This window comes from Hakea prostrata, chromosome 9 (genome assembly GCF_041222555.1).
Source record: "Hakea prostrata isolate BN-2017 chromosome 9, UWA_Hpros_2, whole genome shotgun sequence".
Classification (NCBI taxonomy): domain Eukaryota; kingdom Viridiplantae; phylum Streptophyta; class Magnoliopsida; order Proteales; family Proteaceae; genus Hakea; species Hakea prostrata.
The window spans coordinates 30855024-30880413 of NC_142608.1; the positions used below are offsets into that span (position 1 = coordinate 30855024).

The 25390-nt window shown below is 40.2% G+C and overlaps 1 protein-coding gene across 1 annotated transcript; it reads right to left on the reverse strand.

The window, feature by feature from the left end:
* Positions 1 to 10335: 10335 nt before the first annotated feature.
* Positions 10336 to 12564, reverse strand: LOC149005109 (large ribosomal subunit protein eL15). Its single transcript, XM_089135502.1, has 4 exons — positions 12457 to 12564; positions 11942 to 12108; positions 10864 to 11061; positions 10336 to 10737 (listed from the first exon to the last, which is right to left on the reverse strand). The coding sequence occupies exons 1-4, from the start codon at positions 12458 to 12460 to the stop codon at positions 10492 to 10494; spliced, it is 615 nt and encodes a 204-aa protein (XP_088991628.1). The 5' UTR covers positions 12461 to 12564; the 3' UTR covers positions 10336 to 10491.
* Positions 12565 to 25390: the final 12826 nt, after the last annotated feature.

Consider the following 25390-nt stretch of genomic DNA (forward strand, 5'->3'; position numbering starts at 1 on the left):
CTTCTATCCTTGGACATCAACGGAAATAGTATGGGATGTTTTAGGGGTTGCCCATTGACACCTTCCTGAACCATTGGTTGTCATACTTAGGGCTATCTAGCAGTGTTTGGCTAGGATGTCCCCGTTATGTCAAACCCTAGTCGAAAGGGTATTGAGACCGAACGACCCATGGTAGCAATGGGGATTCATGGGTGCTCAAGACCAGTAACCAACCCGTGAGAGGACAAGAATCACATATGGTGGCCATTTATTGGGAGGGTTGCATATGGATAGAGTTGGACTCATGGGTGCTCAAGACTGGTAACCAACCCGTGAGTGGACATGAGAGCTTCCTGTTTACCATATGTGGATAACCAATACGGTTGATGAGTCCGTAGTCCGAGACTATGAGGACTCTAGTGTGAAGGATACCGGAAAGGATCCCGAGAGGGGAGAAATGGAAGTATCTGGAACTGAGTTAATGTGACTGAGTAGATGACTTACATTGGGCTAGGCTTAACCCTGACATGCGCCAGTACTTAGACCAATGGTGATGTGAGAGACCGGTGACTTAACCCCCAGCCATGGAATATCCCGAGGGATGACGGACCCACTACCAACCGGAGCCAAGTGACTGAGACTTACCCAGAGAAGTATGGTGCTATGACTTAAAGCATGTCCACCAATAGAGACTAGCATACCTAGAGTTTTGATGCATACATACACTGTTTCATATCGCATTGCATCTTGTCATTTTCTGCTACATGTTATTTATGTTGTTATGAGTTAACTTACCTTGCTGAGTTCATTCGAACTCACTCCTTTTTGTGCAATCTTTTTGTTAGATTATTCTACAAGTATTGACTATTATGAAGAACAATACGATGAACGCAAGCCAATGAAGCGTACTACACACAAGGTGCAACCATGAAGATCACACTAATGATCCCTCGAGCGATCAAGTTGCGTACTAAGATTAGACATAACGTAGAATGGGAACATCTGTGTTGGATTGATGAAGTCCATTACTGTAAAATCCAGCCCAAACCTAACCAGGACACCCTAATTGCTTTGAGATAAAGAAAGACTTGTTTGATGTTAGACCTTAATATTAGACTTAATTTCAATGTTATTATCCTTGAGAGCCTTAGGAGGTTATGTCCGACCTTTCCCTTAGAGTAGATCCAATGTCCCTAAGTGAAGGAAAAAGTCCTTGTGGACCCTTTTGGTTGATGATTTGGTGTTGGACCCCAAGCCCATGGACATTGACGATGATGCCCCTCACTTGAAAGCATTGTCAGTGTTAGTTTTGAATCTGCGCACCGAAGAGGGGTGAATTAGTTGAAATACATAATGAACTCCTGTGCTCAATCCAAAAGTATTTCCCGAAACTAGACTTATTGATGGACTTTTAGGAGAAAACCCCACTCAATTTGACCCCATATAGCCCTCCAAATCCCTGTCCGAAGTTGCTGAACTATGTCTGGAAAATCCTGCTTGCGCATCGAAGAAGGTGAGATTATTTGGTGGACCTAATGAACTCCCATGCTTGATCAAAATGTGTTTCTGAAAACTAGACTTATTTATTGACTTGCAGAAGAAAACCTCATTCAATTTGACCCCGTATAGCCCTCTGAATCCCTGTCCGAAGTTGCTAAACTATTTCTGGATTTTCTGCTGAAACCTGTTACCGGTTTTGGTCAATGCCATCAACCAAGGACCATCGACCAAAGTAGCCCAGATTCGAGAAAAAGATGCTTTTTGGATATTCCTTCCTCTATTTAAGTGAAACCTCGAACCTAGAACCATATTTTACTCATTTCAACACTTGAGAACGTGGGAAGGCTCCTCTTAGGCTCCTCCTTGGGTTGGGTGATGATCTTCTACAAGAATCATTGTCTCTCTTCTCCAACTATCATCTTCCAAGGTATGATTCTCTCTCTTGCTCTCTATTCTACTCACTTCTCTTCTTCTTTTTACTGATAAGACCATGGCCAAGGTGCTGCAACCTTGCAAGCACCTTGCCATGAATGTCTCTTCCCATTTATACTTGTCTTTCCTTCATTCTTGCTATGCCTCACTTGCATCTTGATCCTTACATATGCATTACCATGATTCCTTGCTTAGCAACTTGATTTCTTATACTAGACTGAGATGTGGAGTATGATTAGTCTAATTGCTGGCTTACAAATGATTATAATCTTGTTCCTAACCCATTCCCCAACTAATTCCCTAGCTTCCCTTTCAATTACATCAATTTCTCATGAATGCTAGGATTCTTGTCTTTAGAACATAGGACCTCAATTTGGGGGTTTTTCATTTGGATCATTGTATTGTGATAATACTTGCTAGGTAGTGTTCTTACATTGTTATTAACCATCCCTCCAAGTTTCGGATCGATCCAAGCCCCGGAAGACCAATTTCGGACCAAAATCCCCAAAACCCACTATTCTGTCCCGAAGACATTTTGGTCGATCATCTTTGGTCGATGCCATCGACCAAGGACCATCGACCAAACATGCTATTGTCAGCAACCTCAGCCAATTTTGACCCGTTCGACATCCGATCTTCCCAATTTCTTCTCTAACTTCTTGTTTATGTTTGTTTAGGGTCTTAACACTACTTTTGGATCATTCCTTGGTAATTCTTGATTCATCATCAACTCAACCTAAGGTAAGGAGGGTTATCTCCATAAACACATAGGCCATGTACTTATGTTTTGGTGCTTTTACTTAGTGAACATAGTCTCCTAATTGCTTTTGAATATCATAGGACTGCTATACATGTTTTAGAATAGTAGTTTTGTGATTTCATATACTCTTGTCATAATGACTTATTATTCTTGTTACTTGTATTCACGATGGATCATTTCGATGTTATGATTTAACTTTTATCATGATGATGTATTAAATGTATGAGTTATGATGGACTTGAGTATGCGATTGTTTAGGTATAACTTGGGATTGGGAAGTGTCCTATTGACGCTTCTATCCTTGGGCATCGGAGGGAATAGTATGGGATGTTCTTCGAAGATGCCTATCGGCACTTTCCCGGGTTATTGGATGACATACATAGGATTGTCTAGTTGTTTGGCTAGGATGTCCCTGTTGTATCAGACCCGAATCGGAAGGGCATTGAGGCCGAACGACCCGTGGTAGCAGTAAGGATTTGTGGGCACAAAGACCGGTAACCAACCCATGAGAGGTCATAAATCTCATTGCAGGAGCCATTTATCGGTAGGGTTGCAAATGGATAGACTTGGGCTCACGGGCGCTAAAGACCGGTAACCAACCAGTGAGAGGATGTGAGAGCTTCCCATTTACTATTTGTGGATGACTAATAGGGTTGATGAGTCCGTAATCCGGGATTAGTCGATCTACCTTCCTCTATTATTATAGTATGGGTTTCCTCCCTCCTTTTCACACTTGACTGGTTACTCTATTTGAATCATTTCCTTACTCTGATGTTATTTGTGAATCCTTCTGAGATCCTTTATCGACTTTTATTATTAAATTATTTGAATACAAAGAATTGTTCTTGCTTTTGATTATATTATTATGCTAAGTGACTATGATCGTTTCCTAAACTTGATCGGCGGGACCGTAATTCACTCCCCCGGGTAATCCAGATAGGGTACCCCCTTGGCGGATTTAGGGCGAGATGTGACAATTACTTTGAAGATGTTAGCTATAGAATAGAAAAGTCGTAGTCCAATTTGATTTTCTTTCCTTACTTTTCTTTAGAAACAGTTGTAATTCTTTTTAAATTCACGTGCTACATTCTGCTGTAACTGTGGAGTGAGATTCCGCCTCACTCTACTTCTTTTTGATGTGCTTACATCTGGTATCATTTTTCGCACTCTGATTATACTAATATTCATTTCCTTATTTGGATCTTTTGTTTATAATATTAAAACATTGATTACTTTCTATTCATGATTATGTTATTGCATATGTGGGAGGATGATTTCCTCCATACTTGATCTTCGGGGCTATGGATCACACACCCGGGTATGCCAGTTAGGGTACCGACTGGGGGGATGTGACAGCAAATAGTAGACTTGGGCTCATGGGCGCTCAAGACAGGTAACCAATCCGTGAGGGGACATGGGAGCTTCCCATCTGTTATTTTTGGATGACCAGTAGGGTTGATGAGTCCGTAGTCAGGGAATATGCTGACTCTAGTGTGAAGGATATCGGAAAGGATCGCCAAGGGCAAGGAATGGACGTATCTGGATCTAAGTTGATATGACTAAGTAGATGACTTGCATTTGGCTAGGTTTTACCTTGACATGCACCAATACTTAGACCAATGGTGATGTGAGAGAAGGGTGACTTATACTCCAGCCATGGATTGTCCAGAGGGATGCCAGACCCACTACCAAACAACATTGTGTGATTGAGACCTTCCGAAAGAAGTATGGTGCTATGACTTAAAGCATGTCTGCCTATAGAGACCAGCATACATAGAGTTAGATTCATACATTCATTGTTTGTTTCATATCACATTGCATCATGCTATGTTCTGTAATCATGTTATTTATGTTGTTGTGGATTAACTTGCCTTGCTGAGTTCTTTTGAACTCACTCCTTTTTGTGCAATATCTTTTGTTAGATTACTCTACAAGTACTAAATATTATGAAGGCCAATATGAAGAAGCGTACTACACGCAAGGTGCTGGCAACTATGAAGATCACGTTGATGATTCCTCGTGTAATCATGTTACGTACCATGATTATTCCTACCGTGGAGTGGGAACGTCTGTGCTTGGTTAATGAAGTCTACGTTTATGAAGACGTTCTTTATAAAGTAGAAAACTCTTTAGTTTAGTTGGATTATCATTTCCTTACTTTCCTTTGAGAACGTTGTAACTGTGGAGTGAGATTCCGCCTCACTCTACTCCTTTTTTATTATATATACATTTGGTATCATTTCTGCATTCTAATTACATTGTCATTTCTTTCCTTATTTGGAATCTCTTGTATCACATCCCCCCAGCCGGTACCCTAACTGGCATACCCGGGAGTGATCCACAGCCCCGAAGATCAAGTATCGAGGAAATCATCCTCCCACATATACAATAACATAATCACAAACAGGAAATAATCAAGGTTTAAATATTATAAACAAAAGATTAAAATCAATAAATGAATAAATAATATAATCAGAATGCGGAAAATGATACCAAATATCCGAAGATATCAAAAGAAGTAGAGATAGGTGGAAACTCACTCCACAGATACAGCGGAACGTAGTATGTAAGTCTAAAAGGAATTACAACTGAAACAAAAGAAAATAAGAAAGACAAACTAAACTTAAGGGTTTTCTATGATGACATCTTCAAAATAGTGGACTTCGTCAGTCCAACAGAGATGCTCCAACTCTACATTACGTCTAATCGTAGTACGCAACTTGATCACTCGAGGGATCAACAGTGTAATCTTGATTGTCACCAACACCTTGTGTGTAGTACGCTTCATCGGCTTGCACTTCATCGTACTGTCCGTCATAGTAGTCGGGACCTGTAGAATAGTCTAACAAAAGATTGTACAAAAAGGAATGAGTTTTGAAAAAAACTCAATAAGGCAAGTTAACTCATAATAACATAAATAACATGTATCAGCACATAACAAGATGAAATGCAGTATGAAACAAATAATGTATGTATATATCTAAACTCTATGTATGCTGGTCTCTATTGGCAGACATGCTTTAAGTCATAGCACCGTACTTCTTTGGGTAGGTTAATCACACAATGCCGGTTGGTAGTGGGTCCTTCATCCCTCAGGACATTCCATGGCTGGGGGTTAAGTCACCGCTCTCTCACATCACCATTGGTCTAAGTACTGGCGCATGTCAGGGTTAAGCCTAGCCCAATGCAAGTCATCTACTCAGTTACATCAACTCAGTTCCAGATACGTCCATTCCTCATCCTTGACGATCCTTTCCGGTATCCTTCGCACTAGAGTCCTAGTAGTCCCTGACTACGGACTCATCAACCCTATTGGTTATCCACATATGGTAAACGGGAAACTCTCATGTCCTCTCACGGGTTGGTTACCGGTCTTGAGCACCCATGAGCCCAAGTCTAGCCATATGCAACCCTCCAATAAATGGCCCCCACAATATGATTCCCTTCCTCTCACGAGTTGGTTACCGGTCTTGAGCGCCTGTGAATCACATTGCTACCACGAGTCGTTCGGTCTCAATACCCTTCCGATTCGGGTCTGATATAACGGGGACATCCTAGCCAAACACTGCTAGACAACCCTAGGTATGACAACCAATGATTCGGGAAAGCGTCGATGAGCATCTTCGGAAAACATCCCATGCTATTCCCTCCGATGTCCAAGGACAGAAACGTCAAAAGGACACTTCCCAATCCCAAACCATACTTAATCAAACACATTCTCAGATCAGTCATGACATACACAACCAACAATTCATCATATAAAAGAGAATGTAAAAGCATAATCCAATCAAGCAGTAATAAACATTTCATATAAGCTTGAATAATAAAAAGAAAACATAAACAAGTACTACTGTACTTACAGTAGTATATTAGAAGTATAAAGTACAAGAACAGTAAACAAACTCATAATTTCTTAAAGTAGAAACCAGAGAGTATGCGATCTATGTTATTATGAAATAACTATCCTTACCTTGATTATCGCCGAAGATAATCCAAAGATCAAAGAGAGCAACTCCAAACTTAGCAAAACAGACTCCTAACAATCATAGATACAATATTAGGAAAGATGCCTAAAAGATCAGAGAGCAAACGAATCAAATCGGGCGAAAAACAAAAGCTACTGACATCATTGGTCGAGTGCTTGGTAGACTGGCCCAGTCAACCAAGCGAGTCAGTACGGTAAAGTGAAAATTGTTTTGGTCATAGCTTCTTCGTTTAAAGTCGGATTGATCCGAAATTCGAAGGGGAACTTCCTAGGATGTATTAGAATCATTTAGGAGGATAAAAACATCAAATCATGGTCAAAATATGGGTTCTTGATTTGACCCAAGAAACTAGGGTTTCAATCTTTATGGCTCTCATGAAAAGGTTATGATCACAAGATGAAAGGGAATGATTATTACCAAGAAAATAACAAGAAATCATAGAATAATCAAGTTTAGATTAACATAAACATTGCCCATGAGGTTTCCTCGCATGGGAGGTTACCAAGGGTTTCCAGAAATATCATATAAGGTCAGGGTTTCAAGAAATTAATCAGGCTAGGGTTAAGATCATGACGATGATCATAGATCTCAAAGAATAGAATGAGATCATGGAATAGATGGTTGCAAGAATGCAGCATCTTCTTCCGGATCTCAATCAAGAACAAGATCGAAGAAAAGAAATTCGTAATGTCGAAGTGATTACTAACCTTGAATTGTCAGAACAGAGATGAGAGGCTTCAGATCTGCAGAGGAATCTTCGAAATCACTAGAGAGAGTTTCGGAGAGGTCTTCTCACGTTCAAAAAGTGTTTAGGAGGCAGCCGTAACAAAGAAACACGAAGTAGGGTTTAAATATAAGTGAAAAACCCTAAAATTGCATTTTCTCGGATTTAACAATCTTTTGGTCGAGTGCTTGGTCGATTGTCCAGTCGACCAATCAGTCGACCAAGGCAGACAGTAAGGAATAATCAGGGAATTGAAGGATCAAATGGGCTCCAGACCTTATGGGCTTTTGCACACACATCAAGTGACATATCTAGTGTATAGAAATACCTTCAAACCAAGTCAGATAATACTCCAAGTCCTTCAACTAATCTCATCTTCAGACAGGTGCAGCTTCCTTTCCAAATCTGCACAGACTTCCAAGTATGGAACTCCATCATCAACATCCATGGGTTCAGAGTCAAACACCATGTCTTCTACTAAGATGGCCCATAGTTGGCTTCTTCCTTTACTCTGGGTCTTCGGACCTACAAACAACCGGGTTTCCGGGTCAAGGTCAGGGTTAGGTTAGGGCTGGGTTTCACATCTTGTTTATATCATTATACATTGATTATATTCTGTTCATGATTATGTTATTGCATATGTGGGAGGATGATTTTCTCGATACTTGTTCTTCGGGGCTGTGGATCACACACTCGGGTATGCCAGATAGGGTATCGGCTGAGTGGATGTGACAGTATCTGTAACCCAAATCATAGGACGAGCAATAGAACCAAAAGTAGAGGTTAACCAAGCTTGAGCATATTCAGTAGAAGCATTATAGCTAGAAGCATATTCGTGAAGATGGAAGCAATGTCTAGTAACATGACCTGGTTGATCATAGATTTGACAGAACAATGTACCAGAATATCGACCATGACCAAAATAAAAACGGCCAAAGAATCGACCACCATATCGTTCCCCCTTGAGAAAATCGATTTGGATGAATCGAAGTAGCATAGAACATTAGAGATGTCTTGTAAAATGGTGGACTGCCCAATTTCCTCACAAATCAAAAGACCTCTCAAATCAGAAAACCTAATCGTAGTTTCTCATTTCGGGATGGAAGTGACGATACCTTGATAATCAGTACCCAACCCACCGAAAGCAAACAAAACCAAATTCGCATCTGAAATAGGCAATGACGTGGGAGACAAAGCATCAGACAACTGTTTGATTTTGAGCAAATAAGTATGCATAGAATCTGCCACTTTCTTAATGTTATGAAACTGCAATCAAAGTTGCATAATAGGAGTCTGTGACAGGTGATGCATAGAAGCACCAAGAGAGTCCCAAACTTCCTTTGACGTCACTAAACTGGCATCCTCTGAATGCACCGATTCTGTCAGGGAAGAGTAAAGCCAACTTAAATAGTAGTCGATCGCATCTCTTCTAGGTCAAGAACTCATCAAGATTAGGGATGGAAGAAGCTGAATCAAGCTCAAGAAGTGGTGATGGACAAGGTTTCAAACCATCAACAAACCCTAATAGATTAGAATCGATCAATAAGGGCATAAAGTGGGAATGCCAAACAATATATTTGTGAGAAAAGGGTTTCATAGAGAGAGAGTGGTAAACATGAGCAAAGTTCAAAGAAGAAAATGAATCTGAACCGAGAAGAGTAGAGGAAGGGTTCAAACGAAGAACAACCAAACACAGAGCCTTGCTAACCGAAACGAACAAATGCAAATTAGTGCTTTTCCACTTTCCTTCGGATTATGGGGAACAAACACATAGTGGTAGAGACGCGAAATGCTTCAAGAAGAAGTTTCTTGGAGAAGAAGCCGCAAGATACAATTTTCGAAAAAAAGGAAACTCAGAGAGAAAAATGAAAACTAGGGACTTAAGAGTGCAAAATATTCTAACCCTGACTAGGACCAAGAGCTGGCATGAGATTACTCTTGTCGGGCTCATCCCTAATTTTTTGCCCCAACCCTTGGCCCTGATCCTAATGCAGAACCCTAATTTTATCTTTGATGCTTGATCTCAATGAATTAGGAATGAGGACGAGGATAGGGCCTCTAAAGGTCAAGACCAAATACAGGACCAATCCTAACCAAAGCCACATATAAGGCCAATCTGGGCCAAGGTCAAGAATAGGGCCAATCAAGACAAAAATGAAGTTGACTTAACCCTATAGGGCTTAAGGAACAATAATTCTTGACCCTACTCTATGATCGAGGCAAAAATGGGCTTACATTAGAATAAATAAGTCAGCTTAGTAATGTAAAAGCCTGACCTAGCCTTGTTGCAGCCCGAAATAGGGTTGGGATCACAACAGGCTCCTGAAACCATATGGTCTCAACTGAGACCACAGATGTATTTATATATGAGAAAAGAAAATATATCATATAAGGACTATAGACCCTCACACTGATCATAGTCCCTAATAAGAAGAAGCATTCAAAATATCAACATTAAATCACCTTTGCAAACAAGGGGAGAAACAGTGACAAAAGGGAGAAACACGGGCTGTAAAGTACTCGTAACCAAACACATGGTTGTATGGCAACCGAAATGTAAAGGAAACATCGTATTATGAATAGTTAATTATACAACATTGTCTGTTTCAGGATAGACGGTAAACCAATAAATTGTCTACGTCAACTTGTTACAATCAAGGAGCACACACCCTTCAACACTCTGAAGATCATTTTCTATTAGTCTCGGTTATTCTACACGGGCCGTCAATGCCATTGCTTAAGCCCTGGGTAGGAAGGCTGTCACTTCTGTATATACTTGAGCAAAATGATGCTAAAGATTTTTAAAAACAAAAGCCCCCAACACCCAACCACCCCCCGCCCCCCCTTTACAAAAGATGCCCGAGTAGTAAGGCCCCTCACTGGTGTATATTACAGAATAGCAACAAAAATTCAAGGATCCAAGCAACTGAAATATGTCTGCAACTTGGTTGAAATAATCCAACATATATCATGCATGTTCAATGTCACTAAATTCAAAATTTTCATCTCACAAAATCAAATTCAAAAATCCATCAAGCTAATAGCCTCCAGACCAGAATTTAAAAAAAAAAAAACACACAAAACAAAAAGCATAAGTAATATCACTGCAATTAACGATAACGACGGAGGGAGAGGGTGTTGTTCCTCTTCCAGGTTGCCCTTCGAGATGGGCGTGCCTTGTGGTGCAAATGTCCCTTTCCCTGGAGTCCCCTGTACTTCTTTCCAGCAGAAGTGAGCCCACGAAGCTCCCTGTGCTTGTGGACAGGCTTGCATATCCAGTTGATTCTAGGGTCATTGCGTATAGCATTGTGAGCAGCATCCACAAGGATTACCTCATAGTATTTGTAAGTTGAATCCTACACAGTAAGAATAGGCATCTGTTACAAACTAGAAGTTCCTATTATGTGAAGCTACGCTTACTTACGAAGCATCAGAGGAAATTATTTTTGGAAAAGAGAGATCCAGATGACTTAAATACAAACCTCATTAATCCAGTAGGAGTTGAGGACCTTCAACCCACCCAATTTGCGACCAGCACGCTCCTCTGCGACTGACCGCTTGTTCCGCTGAAACTTCAACTGGGTAATACCCTGGTTTGTTGGCTTACCATATACAATACCCTTAGGTACAGGTCTCTTACGACCTCCACGCCTAACACGAACACGGTATACGACATAACCCTGGAAAAACAATTACCTTAACCATTAGACAATATCAAAACAATGGAGAAGGATGTATAAACCAAAAGCAGAGAAATTAACTCTACTAGAAAGGAGATGTAATAGGAGAAACAAGAAAAACATGGCAGCAAGGAGTGGCAGTGGAAGACATCAATGCTTTAATTAACCTGGAATGCAGCCGCATTATAAAATCATATACAGAAGACAGGCAAAGGTACAAAATCATTCACATTATTAGCATCCCATGTAAAGATGAGTTGAGGAAGTTGAGCGGCTATTTGCCACCAGTGGGGGGAGCTTTGCATTACATCAAATGTTAAAGATATATGTGATCAGAGTTTTACCAGATAAGCTCACATACAATACTGTAGAGCCCATCAGATATCAAATCGATGTATAGATAATTATAGGGAACACTGCCAGAGTGCCCAGCATATGTCAATCTCTATTTGGAAAAGACCTTATCCCTCCTAGCCCTATGACTGGTATATGCCACAACCTTCTATAATGCAAATCCATGAGTGTGTGAGTGAACAAAGTGGTTGGACTCGCCATGATATGCCTATAATCGACATTTTAAAACAGCCGATAGTGAGTAGTTACGATGGAGTATCTGCACGATGAACTAAGAAATGCGCAGAAATAAGCATAATAGCACTAACAACAGGCATACTTGTCAAACCAAAATCATGCTTAAGTTTGTAAACGCTTTGGCCGATAAGGCTTTAGTCCAACTGTTTTATGCTCTTTATAACCAAACAGAAAAGGGGGAAAAGCCAAAATAACAGGGAAGGGAAGTGAGTACAGAAATCACACTACAATCATAAAAGGATGACTTGTAAAGAACGCGAAAAAAAAAAAAAAAAAAAGAGAGATCTACCTGTTTTGCCTTGTAACCCAATCGTCGAGCCTTGTCAGGACGCGTAGGTCGAGTGACACGGACGATCGAAGGGAGTTGCCTATACTCCCAGCATCTAACCCTCTGCAAAAACCTCATGACATCGCTTTGTTTTTTCCTCCATAGCTCAGAGACGTACTTGTAAGCACCTAATAAATCAGCCAGAGAAACAATAGTATCAACTACACAGACCATTGAAAATGCATATTTCGAAACGAAACTTTACTTCAAAAAAACAAAATTGGATTCTAACAGGAAGTGGGCAAACGGATAATAATCGAGCAATTTGTATGAATAATCCAAAGTAGCATAAAGGAGAAAGAGATTCGTTCCTCTATTAAGTTAAAATTTGCACCGAAAGCTGAATCTTGCCTTATGTTTTACAAAACAAATTGCAACTCAATAGCCGAGCAACAGAGATCAAATAATAGATGCTACGAAGAGAAAATGCATTTCGGCAATTGTAGAAACGCATGAATCGAAATGCTTAAACTTACCCATGGTGGACAGGATCACAGGAAGCGCTAGCTACTCTAGTTGCAGAGGCTCAGAGCTTTATAACGGGAACTCTTATTAGGGTTTTGGCTGGCGTTTGTATATAAGAGAAGGCACATACGAGACCTAATCTCAGCCGTCCCTTAGAATTAGCTATTTTTCATTTATTTTTAGAAATTGTTTATTCCATTCTGAATTATAATGTAAGAAAAGGCATATCAGAAGTAATCTCCGCCATCCAATTCTAGAGTCGGGTTTTCCATCTCATCCTGTCTTTTTTTTTTTTTTTTTTTTTCAAATGGGTGGTTTAGTTGGCAAAAGACCAGTAATTCCACATGATCAAGTTTTAACTGGAGGAGGGGCGAAATCTTGTCTATATTAATTACATTAAAGCTTCCCAAAAAAAAATAAAAGAAGAAGAAAGAAGAAAAAAAAGAAAAGGAAATTTTCGAAAGACACCTAAAATAATAGAAATCATAAACAATCCAAAACTATGCCAAAATGGGATAAGTATCCCATGTCACTTGAAATTGCACAATAATGCACTCTTACAATTTTCGTTTAAGTCATAGTTATAGAATTTTATAAACCAAAAACTAACCGCTGTTAAAAACTAGAAGATGTTATATAATAAAAAGAAAATATACAGTACAAAGAAGAAAGACAAGATCAGTTCAGCCCTTCTATTGAATTAGTCATTACATATTTATAATGGAACTGACATCTTCTCTGATATGATAATATCAAAGTTTACAAAAAAAATACAATATATGATTCTCATACACAATAAGATAATCTTGATATAGAAAGATAAATTACCACCCAAGATAGAAGGTAGAGGGTAATGGACATCCATAAATAAATATATTTATTACACTCCCCCTTAGATGTCCATTAATAAATAATATACCTCATTAAAACCTTACCAAGAAAACTCAATAGGACAAAACCTTAATTAAGGAAAAAATATTGTAGCACATATTTTACTCCCCCTCGTGATAACATCATTGAATATCTTTAAGTACGCACATTCCAAAATCATATATCAACTTCTCAAACTTTGAAGTAAGAAATGCCTCAGTAAATAAATCAGTTAAATTATCACTTTAACGAATTCAATGAACATCGATTTCACTATTTTCTTGAAGATCATGAGTGAAGAAAACTTTTTGTGAAATATGTTTCGTTCTATCTCCTTTGATGTATCATGCCTTCAATTAAGCTATTCATGCAACATAATCTTCATATAATATTGTTGAAATCCCTTCTTCTAGTAGAAGACTGTATGCTTCCTGAATGTGTTGTATCATTGATCTTAACCCAATATATTGTCGACTTACTTCATTAATCACTATTATCTTTTCATGATTTGAAGAAGTGATAGCTATAATTTTTTAACACTATAAAATAGCTAACATTCACTTGTGAATAAATAACCTGTTTAAGATCTAGTTTTATGTAGATCAGATAAATATGTTACATCTGCATAACAAGTAAGTTGATGTCCACATTCATAAAATAATATCATGTTAATAATTTCTTGAATATACTGAACTATATGTTTTATAACATTTCTGTGTCTTCGTATTTGAGAAGAGATAAATCTTGTTAATACACTTATAGAAAATGCTACATCCGATTGTGTATTATTAGCAAGATACATTAATGCCCCAATTGCACTTAGATATGATACTTCAAGACTAATAAGTTCTTCATGTTTTCATAGGGTTGAAATGAATCTTTTATTTATATTAAACGATCTTACAACCATTGGGGTACTCAATGGATATTTATGTGAAATTCAACCCAAACCTAGCCAGGACACACTATCTGTTTTGGGTAAAGAAGGGTTACTTTAAATGTTACACCTTAAAGTTAAACCTTGATTTTAGTGTTATTATCTTTGAAAGCCTTAGGAAGTCATGCCAGACCTTTCCCTTAGGGTAGATCTGTAATGTCCAGCCTTATCCTAACCTTGACCCGACCCGGAATCTGTTATGTTTGTAGGTCTGAAGACCCGAAGTGGGGGAATAAGAGACTTGTAGACCCTTTTGGTTGATGATTTGGTGTCGGAGCCCAAGCCCATGGACATTGACAATGATGCCCCTCACTTAAGAGCATTGTCAGTGTTAGTTTTGAATCTGCGCACCGAAGAGGGATGAATTAGTTGAAATACCTAATGAACTCCTGTGCTCAATCCGAAGGTATTTCCCAAAACTAGACTTCTTGATGGACTTGTAGGAGAAAACCCCACTCAATTTGACCCCATATAACCCTCCAAATCCCTGTCCGAAGTTGTTAAACTATGTCTGGCAAATCCTGCTTGTGCATCGAAGAAGGTGAGCTTAGTTGGTGGACCTAATGAATTCACATGCTTGATCTGAAAGTATTTCTGGAAACTAGACTTCTTTATTGACTTGTAGAAGAAAACTTCACTCAATTTGACCTTGTATAGCCCTTGGATTCCTTGTTTGAACCTTGTTGTTCTGCTTGGTCTACTGATTGGTAGACTGGACCACTCGACCAAGCACTCGACCAATGGATTGTTAAATCCGAGAAAAACTAATTTTTAGGGTTTTTCACTTATATTTAAACCCTACTTCGTGTTTCTTTGTTACGACTGCCTCCTAAACACTTTTTGAACGTGAGAAGACCTCTCCGAAACTCTCTCTGGTGATTTCGAAGATTCCTCTGCAGATCTGAAGCCTCTCATCTCTGATCTGACAATTCAAGGTTAGTATCTCTTCTGAATTTCTAATTATTCTTTCTTCGTTCTTGTTTTTGATTGAGATCAGGAAGAAGATGCTGCAATCTTGCAACCATCCCTTCGTGATCTCCTTCTATTCTTTGAGATCTATGATCCTCATCATGATCTTAACCCTAGCCAAATAAATTTCATGAAACCCTAACCCTTGTATGACCTTTCTGGAAACCTTTGGTAACCTCCCATGCAAGGGAAACCTCATGGGCAATATTTATGTTAATCTAAACTTGTTTATTCTATGATTTCTTATTATTTTCTTGATAGCAGTCATTCCCTCTCATTTTGTGATCATAACCTTTTCATGAGAGTCATAAAGGTTGAAACCCTAGTTTCTTGGGTCAAATCAAGAACCCATATTTTGACCATGACTTGATGATTTTATCTTCCTATATGATTCTAATACATCCTAGGAAGTTCCCCTTCGAATTTCAGATCAATCCGACTTCAAACGAAGAAGTTATGACCAAAACAGTTTTCACTATTCCGTACTGACTCGATTGGTCGACTGGGTCAGTAGACCAAGGCAATCAACCAATGAAGTCAGTAGCTTCAATTTTCGCTCAGTTTGATTCGTTTGCTCTCTAATCTTTTAGGCATATTTCCTAATGTTATATCTATGATTGTTAGGGGTTTATTTGCTAAGTTTGGAGCCTCTTTCTTTGATCTTTGGATTATCTTCGGCGATAATCAAGGTAAGGACAGTTATTTCCTTAACGACATAGATCACATACCCTCTGGTTTCTACCTTATGAAACTATGAATTGTTTACTGTTCTTATAGTTTATATCTCTGATGTACTACTATAACTACAGTAGCACTTCACTTATGTTTTCCTTTTATTATTTAAGCTTATATGAATTGCTTATTCTATATTGGTTAACGATTAGTTTATGCTTTTACATTCTCTTTTATATAATGAATTGTTGGTTATGTATGTCATGACTGATTTGAGAATGTGTTTGACTAGGTATGGTTTGGGATTGAGATGTGTCCTTTTGATACTTCTGTCCTTGGACATTATCGGAAATAGTATGGGATGTTTCCGTGGTTGCCCATCGACGCTTTCCCGAATCATTAATTGTCATACCTAGGGCTGTCTAGCAGTGTTTGGCTAGGATGTCCCCGTTATATCATACCTGATTCGGAAGGGTATTGAGACCGAACGACCCGTGGCAACAATGGGGATTCACGGGCGCTCAAGACCGGTAACCAACCCGTGAGAGGACGGGAATCACATTGTGGGGGCCATGTATTGGAGGGTTGCATATGGCTAGACTTGGGTTCATGGGCGCTCGAGACCGATGAGTTATATCCGTGAGAGGACATAAGAGCTTCCCGTTTACCATATGTGGATAACCAATAGGGTGATGAGTCCGTAGTTCGGGACTATTAGGACTCTAGTGGAAAGGATACCGGAAAGGATCGCCCGGGGCGAGGAATGGAAGTATCTGGACCTGAGTTGATGTAACTGAGTAGATGACTTGCATTGGGCTAGGCTTTACCTTGACATGCGCCGGTACTTATGCCAAATGGTTGTGAGAGAGAGTGTTTGTCACACCCCACCCAGCCGGATCCGGTCATTACCCGAATGCCCGTGGGGGTGATACACCGCAAGATCTAGGTTCAGTGACAAATCCATACAAAACATGATATAGCATAATTAAATGGACAAGAATAAATCAAGTTTATCATACTAAGTTATCAAAATCAAAATAATGGTTACAATCATCCATTACTTCAAAATAAAAATATAACATCAGAGTTTTGAAAAGAAAAGAGAGTAATTTTCAACGCAGCGGAAAACTAAACTAGACTAGTTCTCTAATGGAATTCAATCCAAAAGAACAGTCTTGATACTGGCATGAAGCTCCATGTGCGTCCACTTCTTCTTCGATCACTCCTTCAAGAAGACATATTGGTAACGCATCCTCCATTTGGAAGAAGTCCTCATAACCTGCAGCATAATCTAATAGAAAAAAAGACATATAAAAGGAATGAGTTCAACAGAACTCAGTGAGGTCAACTCAACATCATATCACACATTCATTCTCAAGATTCCACACCACACATATAACATGAATATCAATAATATAATTAATGACAATGATATGATATGTGAATGATTATGCTCCTAACTCTATCATGAAGTCTCTATGGTAGACACGCATTAAGTCATACACCAGCTCTTCTTTGGCGCTCCCCCTCCCCCCCCCCCGCCCGCGCCCCCCGGGGCCGCCCCCGGGTGTGGGCGTCCCCCGGCGGGGGGGGGGCCCCCCCCCCCCCCCCCCCCCCCCCCTTTTGCCCCCCCCCCCCCCCCGCCGCCCCCCGGGTCCCCGGGCGCTCTTTCTACCTACTAGGTGAGTCACTTGACTTGTGTGCAAAACCTCTTTAGGTTTGGATTTGATCGGGCCTTCAATTCCCCGTTTTGGCCTTCTTGTATTGCATTGGTCGACTGATTGGTCGGCGGGCCGACGACCAATCCACTCGACCAATGGGCTGCTTTGGCAATTAGGTTGATTCTTGCTCTATTTAAGTCTAACCTCGAGTCCACTTCGTATTTGCTGCCTCCAAACCCTCTGGAACGAACCAAAGACCTCTGCAAGTCATCTCTCTTGCATCCTTGGAGTTTTCTTGGCGGATCTTCGTCGGAACTCTTCTTTTGCATCAAAAGGTATGTCTACTCTCTCTTCTTCTCCTCCATCTTTGTTTTTCTTTCCTTTTGAGTTGAGACAGTAGAAGAGATGCTGCATCCTCTGTTGCAAACATCTCGAACATGTTCTCATGATCATCCTAAGGATTTAAGGCTAGAACAATGATCTTAACCATGATCATTGCAAGCTTTTGAAGGATTCATGATCAAACCATGATTTAATCTCTGTTAATTTCCTAATCTGAATTCTGATCTCTTTGGATCTTCTTTCATTGATCATGTTAGTGGTTAATGGTTGTGTTTTCTTTCTATGATCCATAATCCATAGAATTCTAGTTGTTCTCTTCTACCTTACTATGTGTTCTTCATGATGCATGATAGTACATATATGGTAGGTTTTATTTCCTTATTTAGATTTATGCTTCTAAGCCTTATTCCATGAAGACCTATGCATGTTTTCATGTTTTCATTACCGAAAGCAATGATCCATCCTCCTATTGTTCTTGTCCTTGTTTTCTATTTCAAAATTCATCAAGATCCATGTTTGATTTATTTATGGTAACTTTTTGTTTCCTAATTTGGATCTTGATACCTTGATTTGATTAGTGTTTTGAGGTCCCCTATATGCTAGAATACTACGATGTAGTCTACCCCTTGATTAGTACCCTTTTGAACCACCAAATTCGGATTTCATATCTCAAAACTCGATTTTATAAGCTATCGCGCATTGGTCGCTGATTGGTCGTGGACCATTCGACCAATCCACTCGACCAATGAGTACAGCAACTCGGGAATTGGTCTGTTTCGGATGTTTTGCTATATTTTCGTTAGGGATCTTTCCTAATATGTTGTATATACTTGTTTAGGACCTTCTTCTCAAGTTTGCCAAGATCTTACTTGATTTCTTAGGATTCTTTGCGAGTTATAAAAGGTAAGGATGGTTATTTCCTTAATTACATAGATAGCATGAATCTAGTTTCTATATTTGAATATCATTAATATGTTTCTTAAATTAGATTCTTACAATGATATACTACGTTGCATAACTTTGATTACGGTAGCATTACTTATTCATATTGAATTGATTCATGTATGATTTACTTACCAATGTTATACAAATGATTGTAAATATTGATTTCTTTCCATATATGGAGTTACCATATATGTGATGATATGAATTGATGCATGTGTATGCTTACGTATGGTTTGGAAAGGAGAGGTGTCCTTTTGACACTTCGTCCTTGGACTACTACGGGAATATTATGGGATGTTTCCGGAGATGCCCTCTGGACACCTTCCTAAACTGTTGGATGACATATATAGGATTGTCTAGTAGTGTTTGGCTAGGATGTCCTGTTATGTCGGACCCTAATCGGAGGGGTATTGAGACCGAACGACCCGTGGTAGCAATGGGGATTCATGGGCGCTCAAGACCGGTAACCAACCCGTGAGAGGACAGGAATCACATTGTGGGGGCCATTTATTGGTAGGGTTGCATATGGTTAGACTTGGGCTCACGGGCGCTTAAGACCGGTAACCAACCCGTGAAAGGACGTGAGAGCTTCCGTTTACCATATGTGGATGATCGATAGGGTTGGTGAGTCCGTAGTCGGGGACTATGAGGACTCTAGTGTGAAGGATACCGGAAAGGATCGTCGGGGACGAGGAATGGAAGTATCTGGATCGACTTGATGTAACCAAGTAGAAGACTTGCATTTGGCTAGGTATTACCACGACATGCGCCGTACTATACCAAATGGTTGTGAGAGAGTGTGTTGACTTAACCCCGCCAAGGTTTGTCTGAGGGATGAAGGACCCATTACCAATCGGTCGCCCGAGATATCTTAAATGGTTGGAGGGAATCCAAGATATCTTAAATGGTTGAGGATGTGAGTGGACTTTCCTAAAGAAGTACGGTGCTATGACTTAAAGCATGTCCGCCAATAGAGACCAGCATACATAGAGTTAGAATCATTCATTCATTGTTTGTCTCATATCATATTGCATTTATGTTTGTTCGGAATTCCGCCATTTATGTTATTATGGATTTTAATCGCTCTTACCGAGTTTCTTTGAAACTCATTCCTTTATTGTACAATGTTGTTAGACTATCCGCAGTGCACGGAATACTATGACGGTCCCTATGAGGAAGCGCAAGGCGAAGAGACATATCTCCGGGAAGGTGATTGCGGTTACCACAATTACTCGAAGATCCCGCGAGTGGTTATGCTCCGTACGGTGCTTAGTCCGACCATTGAGTGGAAGCGTCCTTGTGCTATTTATGAGATCTACACCTACAAGGATGTCGTCTACAAAGTGGAGAATAATTTAGTTACCCAATGTACTTGCTACCGGGATTAGCTTTTATCTAGTTTATTCTTTCGAGCTACTTTTCCTGGATGTAAAGTGGGATTTTTGCTTCACTTTACTTATCCGTTGACACTCGATTATATCTATTATTCCGTTTCGTTTACGATTCATTCTTTCTTTATTGAATCTATGATTTATCTTCCGCACTCTTGTTATGGTTGTTCATGATTATGTTATTGTTTATGTGGGAGGTTGATCACTCGATACCTGATCTTCGGGCTGTGGATCACACTCTCGGGTATGCCGGATAGGGTACCGGTCGGGAGGGCGTGACAGAATGGTATCAGAGCCCAAGGTTCGAGGAGATCCTAACCACAAAGAAAAAACAGAGTCAGATCTAAGTGACTCTTCTACTCTTAGAAGTGAATAATAGAAAGAATTAGAATAACTTGAGAAAGAACAGAATAAGAAAATATACTGAACAAATGACACAAAAGAAAAAAAAGGAAACATAAATAATTAAAGAGAAACAAAATGAACTATAATTTAAAGTTTTAAATGATAAGAAAGCATAAATAAAAAGAGATAGGGATCTACGCAGAAGAGAGATGCAGGGAGACCAAGGACCTCCATCCTAGGGAAGTCAGATCAAGAGAAAGGCAGTTGATAAAAGATGCAGACGATCAGATATAAGGAGAACCTCGATCCTCATCCTCATCCTCCGATCATCATCATCCTCACCCGAGAGATCTCCAGATGAGTCATCGGAATGGTCAGTCCCAAGGGGTATGGATCAGTGTCCATGAGTATACAAAAGAGATCAAAGTAAGCCTCCATAGAAGGGAGCAGGAGAACTAAGTGTGAGAATGATGTAAGAAAGATGATGAGCATAGATGGGTAGAGGCCCGTTCAAAAGTGGCTTCGTGAGTTGGAGAAGGCGAGAAGGAGCAAGATTGGGAGAGTTGAACAAGAAGATGCTGGTGGATCCCACGGGAAGGTTTGCATGGGAGTTGTAACTGGGAGTTATTCAAAGAGCTTTATGAAACAGGTAAGGATGCAAAAAGTGAGTTTATGATGACTCAGGAACTTGTCTGTGTTGGAGTACCAACGAAGTTGAGAGCTATTCTTGCTCGATTCTTTAAGAGACCAAAAGAAGTTCTTCAAAGGAGGGCCAAAGCACAAGTGACGAGTGGAAAGAAGTTAAGAAGAGTGTAAAATAAAGAAGGTTTGGTGGATCGAATGACGTGTATGGAGAACACCCACCCCTACCTTGGTAAGAGTGAGGAACACGGGTCAGAGGGTTAAACGAAGATGGAAACGATAAAAATGAAGTGAAGTGCAAGTGGAGTGCAACCTTTTGTTGAAGTCGGGCAGTTGGATCAGAACGTTTGCTTCCGAAGCAAGTGGTCATTGCTGGGGGGAGTATGGTGAAGAGTGCGCTCTCTGGTAGAGTTTTAGTATTTCAAGATCGAGCAAGATCCAAGCCATGATGTGATTACAGGTACATTGTTAGTGTTCTATTACGCATTTGTCTTATTTGATACGGTGCATCTCATTGTTCATGTCATCGCATTCATCAAGAAGACTAACCTAATCGAGAAGTTGTCTAGTTGTTTATTGATTAGTACACCTACGGTCGTTGTGAAACTAGATAAGGGGTTATCTAAATGTCCTGTGTTGATTGATGAAAAGAACTTGAAGCCAATTTTGTGATTCTTGACATGAAGGACTTGATGTTATTTTGGGAATTGATTGGTTGAAGCCCATAAAGTGTGTTCCTTTGTTCCTCAAAGAAGATTAGTCCATATATGTGGAAGTCGGTCTTGAATTTCAAGGTGAAAAGAGAAGGTTTGTAAGAAGGGCACGATGCAAGTCTATGCCCTAGTGGATGATGCTTCATCAAGCAAGGGTATAGTGGAGAAAAAGTCGAGAAGTGAGTTGTCTGGACTTTGTTGATGTCTTCCCGATGATCTATCGGAGTGCTACAGAGATGTGAATTCTCTATTGATCGTGGTGCTCCGTATCTAAAGCTCCGATAGGATGGCTCCTACGAGTTGAAAGAGTTGCAAAATCAGTTGAATGAGCTCATTGATAGAGGTTTCGTGCAGCCTAGTGTGTCACCTTGGGGAGCTCCGGTCTTGTTCGTCAAGAAGAAAGACGGTAGTATGCGCTTGTGCATCAACTACCGTGAGTTGAATAAGTTGACTATCAAGAATAGATATCCACTGCGAATCGATGATCTCTTGATCAGTTGAAGGGTGCAGTTGTGTTCTCAAAGATTGACTTAAGGTCCGGATATCACCAATTGAAAGTGAAGTCTAGTGATATCTTCAAGACAGCTTCGAACGCGGTATGGTCACTACGAGTTTAGAGTCATGCCTTTCGGATTGACCAATGCTCTGGGTGTTCATGGACCCATGAACCGAGTATTTCATGATGTGCTTGATAAGTTTGTGATTGTTTTCATTGATGACATCTTGATCTATTCGAAGAGCGAAGAAGAGCATGCGAGTCATCTAAGTTTCACTTTGCAAGGTTGCGGAAAAGAAGTTGTTTGCTAAGTTTAGCAAGTGTGATTTCGGCTTAAGAGAGTGGTTTTCCTTGGTCATGTAGTTTCAGCCGAAGGTATGTGTGATCGAAAAGGTCCAAGCTGTGGCTGATTGGGAGAGACGAGTCGAGAACGGAAATAAGAAGTTTTTTGGATTGGGGGTTACTACCGAAGGTTTATTGAGAACTTTTCTGGTTGGTGCTCTATGACTAAGTTGACAGAAAGAAGAGAAGTTTGTTTGGTGGCTGTGAGAAGAATTTCCAAGAGTTGAAGGATAGATTGACAAGTGGGTTTTGACTATACCGATAGTTCGGTGGTATGAAGTTTATACCGATGCGTCAAAGATTGGTTTGGGTTGTGTACTGATGCAACATGGCAAGGTGTAGCTATGCTTTGGCAATTGAAGGATTATGGCGGAATTACCAGATCTAGAACTGGGTTGTTTTGCTTTGAAGATTTGGAGAATTATCTTTACGGTGAGAAGATTGCCATTTTCACGGATCATAAGAGTTTGAAATACTTCTTTACACAAAAGGAGTTGAACATGAGACAAAGGAGATGGTTGGAACTGCTCGATTATGATTGTGATATTAGATATCACCGGGAAAGCAAATGTTGTTGGTGCTCTTAGTAGGAAGAACCAGAAGAAGATTTTGGATTTGAATGCTTTGAGTTTACCATTGTGGTCTTCTATTGAGAATTTTGATTTGGAAATCGTTCGAGAATTCTGATTTTATTCTTTCGCCATGCGGCAAGATCTGGTCTTAGAGATAAGATTTGTTGCCTGAGAGTTCGATCAAGAGTTTTTGACCAAAGTTGAGAAGATTTCTTGAATCTGAGTGGACGACTTTGGTATATCCATGGATGGTGCTTTGTTATTTAGAGGAAGTGTGTGTGCTCGCAAACGATGAAGTTAAGAATGAAATATTGAAGGAAGCACACGTGGTCTTTATAGACACGGAAGCACAAGATGTACAAGGACTTGAAGGAACATTTTTGGTGGATTGGTTTAAAGGCGGATGTTGAGATTTTGTTGCAAGTGTGAGACTTGCAACGTGTGAAAGGTCGACAACCTCCATCGGATTACTCAACCCCTTCCTATTCCTAGTTGGAAGTGGGAAGATATCTCCATGGACTTTGTGACTAGCTTGCCTGGACAAGTAAAGGCAATGACACTGTGTGGGTGATTGTTGATAGGTTGACCAAATCAGCCCATTTCATTCTATGAAGATCACTCAACTGGATAAGCTAGCAAGGCTTTATGTGGATAATGTGGTTCGTGCATGGTGTGCCATTGAGTATTGTTTGGATGTGATCTAGGTTCACCTCAAGGTTTTGGAATAGTTTGGGAAGGCCTTGGGAACCCAATTGAACTTGAGTAAGCTCATCATCCACGGTCGATGGACAATCGAGCGGACAATACGGACATTGGAAGACATGTCGGATCTTGGTGGTGGATATGGGTGGTAATTGGGATGAACACCTAGCTTTGGTTGAGTTTGCCATAACAAGGTTATCAAGCAACAATAGGCTGGCTCCATTGGGGCTTTGTATGGTAGTACTTGTAGGACACCTTTGTCTGGATGAGACAGGGAAAGAAAAGTCTTAGGTCCTGAGATGATTGAAGCTACAAGTGCTATGGTAGATATGATAAGAGAAAGGATTAAGTCCGATCGAGACGAGAAATCTTATGCGATAAGAGAAGGAGATTTGGAATTTCAAGTTGGAGAGAAAGTCTTTTCGAAGGTCTCACCAATGAAGGGTGTGATGAGATTCAATGTTAAGGGAAAGCTTAGCCTGTTACATTGGACCTTTGAGATTTTGGAAAAGGTTGGACCTGTTGGTATGATTAGCATTACCTCGTCTCTTGCTGGTGTGCACAATGTGTTTCATATTTCGATGCTCCGAAAATACATAGAGAATCGAACACATTTTGCGAAGCACGAAGGACTTAGTGCTGATTTGACTTATGATGAAGAAGGGAAACCTGGATAGGAAGGAAAGCGTGCGGAATCGCGCCATTCCTTTGGTGAAGATTCGGTGGAAGAACCATACCCCTGAAGAAGCTTCTTGGGAGAAGGAAGAAGACATGAAGGAGAAGTTTCCTTACCTCTTTGGAAGCACAGTACGCTTTCAATTTGGGGACGAAATTTCTTTAAGGGGGGAGAATGTGAAACCCAGCCCTAACCTTGACCGGAAACCTTGTTATTTGTAGGTCCGATGACCCGAAGTAAAGTAAGAAGTCAGCTTTGGGCCATCCCAGAGAGGACTTGGTGTCGGCTTTGAATCCATGAAGGTTGATGATGAGGTTCTATTTATGGAAACAGAATCCGATGAAGATCTAATTAGTTGATGGACTTGGAGTGATCTCTATCTTGGTTTGAAGGCATTTCTACCTACTAGGTGAGTCACTTGACTTGTGTGCAAAACCTCTTTAGGTTTGGATTTGATCGGGCCTTCAATTCCCTGTTTTGGCCCGTTCGCATTGGTCGACTGATTGGTCGATCGGGCCAGTCGACCAATCCACTCGACCAATGGGTGCTGTCTTTGGCAATTAGGTTGATTCTTGCTCTATTTAAGTCTAACCTCGAGTCCACTTCGTATTTGCTGCCTCCAAACCCTCCGGAACGAACCAAAGACCTCTGCAAGTCATCTCTCTTGCAT

Bases quoted from the DNA above. Each gene is read 5' to 3' on its own strand.
- LOC149005109 (XM_089135502.1), bottom strand. The intron at 11,062-11,941 runs GTAGATCTCTCT...TTGTTTTTCCAG, and splicing joins TGGGTTACAAGGCAAAACAG to GGTTATGTCGTATACCGTGT. The intron at 10,738-10,863 runs GTTTGTATTTAA...CTTACTGTGTAG, and splicing joins ACTCCTACTGGATTAATGAG to GATTCAACTTACAAATACTA.